Genomic DNA, 10,849 nt, shown 5'->3' with positions numbered 1-10,849 from the left:
AAAGTTCAACGAAACAGTTAGGTTGAGTTAACTATTAAAACAACTGCTCCATCTTAACAAAAGGCATACCAAAACATCCAACATAGCACAAAAACCAAATAAAAAATATCTCCTACTCAAAAAGACAAAAATAACCAAAACACCGTAGCATTAACATTAAATCTTCAAAAGATACCTTGCACACATTATTCTCTATAAACGAAACTAGCGCTAGTTTTATGTCGCTCTCCGTATTCTTCTGGTTCTTTTTTTATTGTACTGTCAATTGTGTTGATATTTTCTCTCTGTCCTGCGTTGCATAAATGATCCACCACAACTTTTTCATTACTACATTGTAAACCTAGTTGGGAGCGCAAATTTCATGCTCCTACTCCTTCCTCTGAGTCATCTATATCATTAGCATCACTTGTTTTAGGGTCATTTTTTTTCTCTCTAAATCTTGCACACTTCTCTTCTTTGTTTGGTACTTTTCTCTTATTTCTTTCTTATGCCTTTCCTTCTTAATAGATGTGTGATCGCTCCCTTATTTTTTTTGTGAGATCTTCTGTTCTTCTTCCCTTGGTTATGCTTTCATTCTTTTTTGAAATTGCTTTCCTCATTTTAGTCACTTTTTTATCATTGAATTCTTTACTTAACTTCTTGCTTTCTTCCATCCTAACTTGTGTCAAATTTTTCTTAATAACATTTTCAAAATTAGGCGGAAGTAGAAGTCCTAAAAAAGATTCATCTTCGTTATCCTCGTTAACTTCTTTTTGACTCCTTTGTAAGTCTAATTGTGTCTCTTGTATTACTTCTTCATAATTTCTATAATCATAGATGCATCTAATTACTTGAATTTGAACCTTTCACGGAGGTTAGGTTCTTCATCGTTTATAAATAAAGAGGATCTAGTATCTCTATCTGCTTATCTACCTTCTTATAAGTTAATAAAGGATCTGACTTAAGTAACAGAGTTCCTTACAAGTATCATCACCATCTATTTGAAGGTGTTGGATAACTCCTTATCAAACGGTAAAGTAAAAAATTTTATCCAATAAAGTCTGGATCTAGATCCATATTATATTGATTTTAGGTAATTCCACAAAATACATATTAATGTTATAAATTAATTTTTTTTTTATAAATATAGTAAATATCAAGTATATACAAATATCTTTATCCTTTGTTCACTAATTTTGTGAGCTTAGTAATAATTTATTAGTTTTAATGGAAAAAAAAATAGAAAAGAAACAAAGGGGAGAGTGGACTAGGAAAAGTCTAATAGTAGAGTTTGGGAGAGTCATGGAAGGCAACAAATTAAAGAAAGGCCGAAAGCAGCATTTAAAAAGGAAGAGTACACCCATATATTCCTCGTGCTTCAATTTCAATTTCATTTTCCCTCTTCCCTGGACCCCGCAATTTAAAATTAAATAATCCTTTTTCAATTTTCCAACTTATATACCCTCTCCTATATAAAATAAAAGTCTCATCAGGACGACGGAACCATCCGCTCTCTCTTCAAAAATCAAAGCCTCGCTAATATCTGCAAAAATGTCCAGCTCATCGGAGTATTCTGGAGTTTCCGGCCAAAATCCGGTCAAGTCGCCGGAGATCTCCACGTTTTCCCAGACTTGTAATCGGTTGAGCCAATACCTCAGAGAAAACGGTTCCTTCGGTGACCTCACCCTCGGCATAACAAAACGCAACCCCGCCCCTGAAACACACGGTACCTCTCAATTTCCCAAATTGCCCCCCTATTCCGTTTCTATTTTCTGTTACGAAATGTATATGTTTGATTTTTGGAGTGCATGCATGTTAACCGGTCCCAATTTTCTCAACATTCTGTTAGAGGAGGAGTCACGTTTTTTTTATTTCTCTCTTTTTGGGATAAGATTAAACCGTATTTCCTGGATACCGGGGAACGAGGAGGATAATCATATATTAAGGGATTTGCTTAATCATCTTTTTTAATAAGAGTGCGAATGTGCGATGGACTTGAATGATGTATTCCGTTCTCTACGGCTCTCTGAATCTTCTGTTTATTATTTGACGGCAGGGTCACCTGAGAATTCATGCTATTCTGCAACAACCATGGAGTTATTTCCCACAAAGGAGAACAATAATGTGACAACCATGGATCTTCTTTATCCACGTGCTCCTGCTTATGCTCCAGCCCCGGTAAACACAAGGTATGCGTGTTTCTTCTTGCTTTTCATGCACCGCACCGTTTCTTTTCTGCGTTTAACAAAATTACTCATGTGCAGTGCATTCAAGGATGGTAAAGGTGCACAGTTAACAATCTTTTATGGTGGAGAAGTGATGGTGTTTGATGACATTCCTGCTGAGAAAGCGGAGGAGATTCTGTCCTTGGCTAAAAGAGGGAACTCTTCTGCATGCGCTTCTACTCAGCACACCCGGCCTTACTTGTTTCAACCCCATTCCCAGCTACAGTCCGCACCTGTTGTTGGTGGTAATTTCTTTTCATTTATTTAGAGTGATTAAACAGCAAAAATGATATATCATTGTGAGTTATTCTCTAATCGTAAATTTCATTTTTATGTGCAGATCTACCTATTGCAAGGAAGGCTTCGCTGCATCGGTTCCTGGAGAAGAGAAAGGATAGGTAGGCCTCCCAAACAATTGTTTGGTTTATCTTTTTTTTTTTGAGGAATGTTAGGGTCAGCAATTTTTGTGTTTTATAATCATCAATTGGCCATCAATAGTGTTTTTAATGGTGTGAGATTACATCGAATGATAGGAGATCACTTACTTTTCTCTTTTGATGGTTAAGTATTGGCCACAAAACACAAAAGTTGCTGGCCTCTAGACTTTCTCTTGTTTGTTTCTATGCACCCCTGTCATGTTGGTTTATCAATTGGAAGTTAAATCTTGTTGTATAAGGTGCTGTTTTAGGCCTAATTGACTAATTATTATGTTGTGTTTGCAGAATTGCTTCAAAAGCACCATATCAAACCAGCAGCCCCGTCTCGGTCCCTAATAAAGCAGCTGAGTCGTCTATGGCATGGCTTGGGTTAGGAGCTTAATCAACACACTATTAAAAGCAGTTTTGTTCATAATTGGTGGACTGCTCAATTAGGCTTTTTGTTATTTTGGTTTCAGCCTATCCCCACTGCTATATATCAAGACTAAGACAAATATAGATCTAACTTTATTCCTATTTAGCTTCTGCCTAGTTATTTCTTTCCTTGTAATTATTAGTATCTCAAACATTTTGGATTCAATACTATTTCATTCCATTTGTTTTATGTTTTATGAATTTTTTTCCCTCTTGTTAATAATTCCTTCCTCATCAACCGAAATGATCAAATGAATGATAATAAAATTAATCTTTAATAAAATATTATATGATATCCAAATCTGATAATAATTGTGATAAAGTAAAATGTTTAACACGTTTTGGGAGTCAAACTACTAATTTATATGTGGTGGTTCAAGGAAAGGGAGGAAATTGGTCAAAGTTGGAGTGGTGTCACTAAGTGGGTCCCGTCTTTTGGCACCTGTATCGCATGCCTCAACCACCTAAGATTTTGAAGTTAGGGTAAGATTTTGAAGTTAGGGTACGTGAGTGCTTGTGCCCTTTATAACTGCGCACCTTCTTCCCATTTTCTGCCACTATTCTTGAATGATGTGGCATCAATAAATCCAACTGTTCAGCCAATGTTATAAGTCAAAGAAGGCAACAAATATATATTTTAGGAAACATTTCAAGTGCATTGGAAGTATCGGTGTTCTAGTTATTTTGGTGCTCTAGTTATTTTAACCATTGATCTGAATTATAAAAAATATATATAATATATATTAATTAAAATCAATGGTTAAAATAATTGGTGCACCGGTACTCCCGGTGCACTTGAAATGTTTCCTATATTTTAATCAGGCAACAAGTATGAACTAAATGGTACTCTTTTTTATAATTTTCCTTGTGTATTTCATTATGAGAGAACACCTTTTGTATACAAGCCTCTAATAATCTTTTTGGTACAAGAAGAAAATAAAAATGAGCCAAACATGAAGGAGACAGCATGAAAATTTAGATGAAAGGTTACTGTCCTCTAATAATTTAGACATTATTTATTAGAGAGGGGTACTATTCTTTCTCTCAGATTTTTTTTTTTAGCGTTATGTTCAGCCACCAAAAAACACGAAGGAGATCTAGTTGAGTAATGGTACTTAATAATTACCGAACATGTAGTAGTTTTTTTTAACTATTTTAGAGACAAATTGAAAACATGTGTTTAATCTACTTAAACAAAATTATTATAGGTATAGATGCTTAAGATTAACTAACTTTTTAATCCCTAAATATTCAATTTTTTTATTTTAGTTTTGATCCAACAAAATTTTAATAAAGGTTTGTTTGTTTTTGTTATTAGTTTTTTCAGTACATAATAAGTTAAATGTTAATATTAAAATATTAACATGGTAAAATGTCCTACATTATTATTTAATGGCACAAACTAACTAACTAACGAAAGCATATTAAAATAGACACTTTTTAATATTTTTGGATCAAAATTTGAAGAATAATTTTGTAGAAAATCAAAAACAAAAAACAAAAAAATATTTATGCCTAATATAAGATGGCCATTCACCTTTTATAGAAAAATGAGATTAATTTTTTCAAAAAATAAAAAATATATAGATAGTGAAATGAATTAGTTGCACACACGTATCTTATTAGGTCAAAAGCATGTTTTGTGTGTTGCGACTAAATATATAAGAATTTTCGTTCTTCAAGGCAGTGGCACTAGATTGACACTTACACTTTTCTACCATTTTATGTGCACTTATTTTTCCATTTCTCAAGTGAAAAAAGAAAAAAGTGACGAGAAGGGAGGGGGTTTATCAAATCAGAGAATAGAATTTTTCTTTTTCTTCTAAGATGCCAAGAACCATAAGGTATAAGGTATAAACAAACACTTTTTTTCTCTCTTAATTAGAATTTTTCTACAGCCACAAAAACTAATAACAATAACAATAGAACAAAATAACATTTCACATAAAACGGAAGGCCTAACTATACGCATATGTAGATATCACTATCATATAGTAATATAGTATCATACAACAAACTAAGATTTTAAATTGAACTTATAATTCTAATAAACGAAAAATATATAAGAATTGATTTTTTTGGTTGCCCCACCAAACATGTTATAGTTTTTGTCCAGATACTTTCATTGAGTACACTTTAGGCCCAGTTGTTTTATTTTTATCACTCGCTATTTGATACAACCTTCCTTTTGGTCATGAGGTTGCTACAACCTTACCAACTTTATGGTCACCATGTGATATGCTTTTTGCGAAATAAAAGAGTTTTTGGTCAAGTCATTTTTAGGCCTAATATCATCTCAAAAATGGGCTTTTTTTCCCTTGCAAAAATTTGACAAATTTACTCACAAATATGCAAACTAGCATTATTTTGCTGTGAAAATCGTTTTTGGTCTTAGAGTTAGTCTTTGTTGGCTTGGTCCAACCCAATCCATGACCAAAAATGAAAGAGTACCCTATTTTATTGTTTGATTCTTTTTGGCATAATGGAATATTGGTATTGAACTTCCCTGTTTTTATTCCAACAAGATTCTTCAAAAACTAGACAACAAACAAGAACATAATTTTCAGACCAGAAACTAAAAAACAAAACCAAGCTAGATTATACCATAAATATGATTTGGACAAAAATCCAAGTTAGTTTAACTAAAGTATGACAAAACAAAGCTAGTTCTCAGGCCAGAAACAAGAGAGCTAGTTGAGTATTTTTCTTTTTTTGTAATTTAAAACAACAAAAGATTTAGCATTAAAAAAAATTAGTTCAATTGAATACAGGGTCAATACAGTGAAACACAACCTATCTGCCGTGGTATTTTAAAAAGAAAAAAAAAACTGCCCTACAAAATATATAAAAGAAATCTATCCGCAAACGCTTTGGGATGCTTTTCCATTTTCACCCCCGGCCCCATTTTCTTTTAATGGAAAATATAATTGAAGTTAGTTTGTTTGTTTTTTATTTTTTATTTTATTTTTGAAGTATTAAAAGGGGGTAAGTGTATCTGAGACTGAGTCCCTCTCCAGTATCATCTTCTTCGTCTTTGTTTGTCTCTGTTTTCTCTCACATCCTCTCCCTTTCGAGGGGTTTTTTCTTTTCCCTTTTTTTTCTTTTTTTTTTCTCCTTTTTGTTTTCTCTCTTTTTTTTTTGTTTGTCTTATATTTTGTGTTTTGATTTGTTCCGTTTCCTTTTTTTTTTCTGTTCTTCCCTTTTGTTATTATCCTTTCATCATCGTCTTCAAACCCTAACCCTAGGAATCGAAGATGCAGCAACACAGGTTGAGACAGCATGCTATGATGCAGCACTCTCTCTATCACCACCCTGCTCTCCTAACTCCTCCACAGGTTCATCTACTCTTTATTTATTTGTTTTTAATTGTTGATTTTTTTCAGCTTTATTTCTTCTCAGAAATTAGCATGTTTTCTTTGTGATTACTGTTTGCTGCTTAAATTTTCAGCTATTTCGTCAAGCTCAAGCTTTTTTGTTATGTTTTGGGATTAGATTAGATACGTTTGAATTACCCTAGAATTTAGGTGAAACGCTGGGTACTCACGCTATGATTCCTATTGTTTTAATTAGATTACTTGTGAGGAGAGTAGAATAGTAGATGATTTTGATTTTAGTTTTTTTCCCCCTTTGTTTTTACATTTTTATTTTGCAGATTGAGCCTATCTTGAGTGGAAATCTGCCTCCTGGCTTTGATTCAAGTTCATGCCGCAGTGTGTGAGTGTTAATGAACATTTTATTACTTTTTTTTTTAAAAATATTATTTTAAAATGTCGAGTATTTTTGTTTAGTTCGACATGTTCATCTTCCCGTATTTTAGTACCTTAAGGAAGTGGCTCGTTGACTTCACTGCCTCTTAGATAATTTATTATATCCTTTGCGAGAATTCTTCTCAAAAAAAGTTTCTGCTCGGTTTATGTATTTTTAGTTGGCAAGTTGACTCTCTTATGTTCTAGGTTTATGAAGCGCTTTTCTTTGATGTGTATTGATTTTTTATATTGCTAATCGTTAATCAAATTTGATGAAATGCATGAAATGCAGCTATGTAGGCAACATTCATCCTCAGGTTTCAGAATCCCTTCTTCAAGAGCTTTTTTCAAGTGCAGGCGCACTTGAAGGATGCAAGCTCATTAGGAAAGATAAGGTCAGTTTTCTTAATATTCATCTTTTTAAATGCAATAAAATGACTTACAGTAGAGTCCATGATTCCTGTCAGCTGTTGGAAATAGATATTTCTACGTATTTCTTTCTCTTCTCACAATGATGGTTTTCTTCAAACATTTAATTTGCAGTCGTCATATGGCTTCGTTGATTACTTTGATCGCAGTGCAGCTGCATTTGCCATTGTAACTCTCAATGGAAGGCACATGTAAGTTTGATTTTAATTTTTTGTTTCGAGTTATGGAACAGCTTTTACTAGATTCATATTATGATGTGTTGCGTGTACTATGCAGCTTTGGCCAGCCTATTAAGGTTAACTGGGCTTATGCTAGCAGCCAGAGAGAGGATACTTCAGGTTACATATATATATATATATATATATTTCCTTGAAACGTACTTTGCAATGTCTTATTACAGTTCTTATTTTGTGGAATAACAACTTTACCCTTTGTTTTGTTTTGGATTCAGGTCATTTTAATATTTTTGTTGGTGACCTTAGCCCTGAGGTTACAGATGCAACCTTGTTTGCTTGCTTCTCTGTGTATCCCACTTGTTCGTAAGTTTCTAAATGTCATTTTGTTATTGTAGGTTACATGTAACATGACGTGAGAAGTAATTTGACTTGAGTATGTATCTGAATTCAATTCATAGTAACAATAAACTCGTGCTAAATTGATTTCAGAGATGCGAAGGTAATGTGGGATCAGAAAACAGGGCGGTCCAGGGGATTTGGCTTTGTTTCTTTTCGAAATCAGCAGGCATGAAATCTTCAACTTATTACATTTTTCTCTTCCTATCTTAATATTCTTTGGGATTATTTTGTGTGTTTGTCATGCTAATGTAGTGTCTTTATTTTGTAATATACTTTATCAGGATGCCCAAAGTGCCATAAATGATTTAACTGGTAAGATTTTTGTTTTGGAATTGCTAGATTTTTATCTCTCTCATTGTGTCTCTGGTTTATGTCTGTTATATGTTATATTTGTTATAGAAAATTTATGTCTCTTTCATCACATATTTTTCTTCTTTACACCTTAATGGAACATTGTGTATATATATATATATATATATTGGAAAACTTACGATATCAAATCTTGCTACAAGCTATAACCATGTGATAGCTTAATAATAGAAAACCGTATTCAGGAACTGTGTGAAATTTAATATATATTGCTCCATATTGTTACTACCGAGGCCTCAGGTGGGGGGAACTGATGATGGGGGCCTAATTGGCCAGATATTTGGGCTGAAGGATCAAATAACCCTTTTTTTTCCCAATTATATCAGTGTTGAGAAAATATTTTGTGGTGATGAGGTTCTCATCATTGATAATGATAGTTTTCCTTGGATTTATAAGCTGCTGTTTTTATTTTTGCCCATTCCTAGTTTGTAGTTCACACATTAGCACCTTCTATTGTTTATGAAACTTTTAATATTTTTCTGACACTTTAGGTAAGTGGCTTGGAAGTAGACAGATACGCTGCAACTGGGCCACTAAAGGGGCTAACAGCAATGATGAAAAGCAGAGTTCGGATTCTAAAAGTGTTGTGGAGTTAACTAATGGAACATTGGGTGAGATTACTGAGTTTATTCTTGTAAAATTCTATTTAGTGGCTCCTTTTTTACACCCCCCCCCCCTTTTTCATTTTGTTCCTGTGGTTTGCATCTAGACTGTAGAAATTGTTGAATTCGTTGTCTACTTTTTGAAAGCTCCTATGAGATCTACATCATGATTTTTCTTTCTTATTATCATTTTAAGGTGGCACTTCAATATATTATGTGTTCATGCTGCTGATGTGTATCATAATATTTCATAGTTGATGTTTTTCAAATAATTATTTTTTTAATGTATGGATACTTTTCCATTTATTGTTTGTAGTAGCCTGATTGTAGATTATGCTTGGTGGATGCTTTTCATTTCATGGTTATCTTGTTTTCTAATTGCAGAAGAAGCGCAGCAAGTAACCAGTGATGATGCACCAGAGAAGAATCCTCAATATACCACTGTTTATGTTGGCAATCTCGCTCCAGAGGCAAGGGTTTTTTTTTTTTTGGCCATTTTGATATAACCTAGTCTTATAGCTTTATTGAAAGGTGGAGTGCTTTGGCAGTCAGTTGTCTCTATTAGCAGTACAGATATGCTAGGTTGCTAGCTATAAAATGCGACATATTCCTGCAAATTAAGCTTTATCGAAAATTACTTTTTAGAAGTTCTCATAGGTATTGAAATTGCAGGTTACATCTGTTGATCTTCATCACCATTTTCATGCCCTTGGTGTTGGAATTATTGAAGATGTTAGGGTGCAACGAGACAAAGGTTTTGGATTTGTGAGATACAGTACACATGATGAAGCAGCTCTTGCTATCCAGATGGGTAATGCTCGGATTCTGTTTGGCAAACCTGTCAAGGTATGCTGTTTGCAGGATATTTGTTTGCCGATAATTCTATTATCTTTTATGCCGTATTGCTATTCTCTGTGTTATTTAAGATGGTGTTAATGGCATATGACTTGGTTGTTTTCATATTTTCCTATCTCAAGTTTAAGGGGTTTATTAAACTGGATTTTGCTGTCAACTGGAGGCTTTATTATTATTATTATTATTATTATTATTATTATTATTATTATTTGATCTGGTGAAATTCCAACTAGCTTATTCACCGTGGAACTCCTGTCTCGCAAACTCTCAAAACAACTTGCTATAAATTTTGTCATGGAAAATGGAATCTTTCATACTCAAAAGGCTCTGCATAATGGCATTGTATCTGATCCAAATTTTTGGTGTTTCGGCAGTGTTCATGGGGTAGCAAGCCCACTCCTCCTGGAACAGCCTCTACTCCTCTTCCCCTACCTAGCACTGCACATGTGCCTGGCTTTTCTCCTGTGGGACTTGCAGCGTATGAACGTCAAATGGCTCTGAGCAAGATGGGTGGTGCGCATGCGGCGCTAATGCATCAGCAGAATCAGCATGCTGCCATGAAGCAGGCAGCCATGGGAATGGGTGCTCCTAACCAGCACCTTATGTACTATCAGTAAAATGTGTTATGCAACTCCCCTAGTTAAAGAAGGGAGTATTATATAGTATTGAACCTCCAGAATACAGCTACAGTATCATCTACTCTTTTTTTGGGGTTCCTTTTAACCCCTCCCTCTCTTTTCTCTCTTCTCCTCTTCCTTCCACCCGTATGTTTAGCTCTTTCCATTAGATAATTTTTTCGGTTGCTGGTTGTACGTCTATTTATGCTTTTGTACATGTGTATTACTATAATTGGTCCTGTGTGCACTGATAGTGTCTCTTGTTTTCTAATTGGAAAGATTGCATGATTCTGTTGGGTGGCCGATGATTGTGTTTTTCCTAATATATAACAAATTAAAACCTGCTCGCCATGTCAAAATGTTTTAAACCTTTAATATTTTTCTATAAACTATGCTCGAAAGATATGCCAAGTTCCACTTGCGGGAGAAAAACTCAAGCTTACTCAGGTTTCCTCTATAAAAGGTCTTCAAACATAGATGTTAAGTAGGCCGTTTTGCCTTGTTGATTCCATGATTTTTAGTTTGTTAGCGAGACTAAAGATTACACACACGATACCTCCTTTTTGCTCTTAATGAGAGACCACGATACTTGGTAGTTGGT

At 34.1% G+C, this 10,849-nt stretch overlaps 2 protein-coding genes across 2 annotated transcripts; both read left to right on the top strand.

The window, feature by feature from the left end:
* Positions 1-1,248: 1,248 nt before the first annotated feature.
* On the top strand, positions 1,249-3,245 carry LOC112740765 (protein TIFY 10A). The gene is made up of 5 exons (XM_025789364.3): positions 1,249-1,705; positions 2,036-2,168; positions 2,244-2,449; positions 2,545-2,602; positions 2,927-3,245. The coding sequence occupies exons 1-5, from the start codon at positions 1,531-1,533 to the stop codon at positions 3,021-3,023; spliced, it is 669 nt and encodes a 222-aa protein (XP_025645149.1). The 5' UTR covers positions 1,249-1,530; the 3' UTR covers positions 3,024-3,245.
* A 2,605-nt stretch (positions 3,246-5,850) lies between these two features.
* LOC112740763 (oligouridylate-binding protein 1) lies at positions 5,851-10,551 on the top strand. Its single transcript, XM_025789361.3, has 12 exons — positions 5,851-6,390; positions 6,708-6,769; positions 7,094-7,196; positions 7,345-7,421; positions 7,507-7,568; positions 7,682-7,769; positions 7,896-7,971; positions 8,087-8,117; positions 8,666-8,785; positions 9,161-9,246; positions 9,449-9,622; positions 10,006-10,551. Exons 1-12 carry the CDS (start codon positions 6,310-6,312, stop codon positions 10,246-10,248), a joined length of 1,203 nt encoding a protein of 400 aa, XP_025645146.1. The 5' UTR covers positions 5,851-6,309; the 3' UTR covers positions 10,249-10,551.
* Positions 10,552-10,849: the final 298 nt, after the last annotated feature.

Source organism: Arachis hypogaea, chromosome 14, assembly GCF_003086295.3.
Source record: "Arachis hypogaea cultivar Tifrunner chromosome 14, arahy.Tifrunner.gnm2.J5K5, whole genome shotgun sequence".
Lineage (NCBI taxonomy): Eukaryota > Viridiplantae > Streptophyta > Magnoliopsida > Fabales > Fabaceae > Arachis > Arachis hypogaea.
The sequence above is the reverse complement of the archived record's forward strand: the minus strand, read 5'-3'. Positions and strand labels throughout refer to the sequence as shown.

Bases quoted from the DNA above. Each gene is read 5' to 3' on its own strand.
- LOC112740765 (XM_025789364.3), top strand. From the start codon at position 1,531: ATGTCCAGCTCATCGGAGTATTCTGGAGTTTCCGGCCAAAATCCGGTC. The intron at 1,706-2,035 runs GTACCTCTCAAT...ATTTGACGGCAG, and splicing joins CCCCGCCCCTGAAACACACG to GGTCACCTGAGAATTCATGC. The intron at 2,169-2,243 runs GTATGCGTGTTT...ACTCATGTGCAG, and splicing joins CCAGCCCCGGTAAACACAAG to TGCATTCAAGGATGGTAAAG.
- LOC112740763 (XM_025789361.3), top strand. From the start codon at position 6,310: ATGCAGCAACACAGGTTGAGACAGCATGCTATGATGCAGCACTCTCTC. The intron at 6,391-6,707 runs GTTCATCTACTC...TTTATTTTGCAG, and splicing joins CTCTCCTAACTCCTCCACAG to ATTGAGCCTATCTTGAGTGG. The intron at 9,247-9,448 runs GCAAGGGTTTTT...TTGAAATTGCAG, and splicing joins TTGGCAATCTCGCTCCAGAG to GTTACATCTGTTGATCTTCA.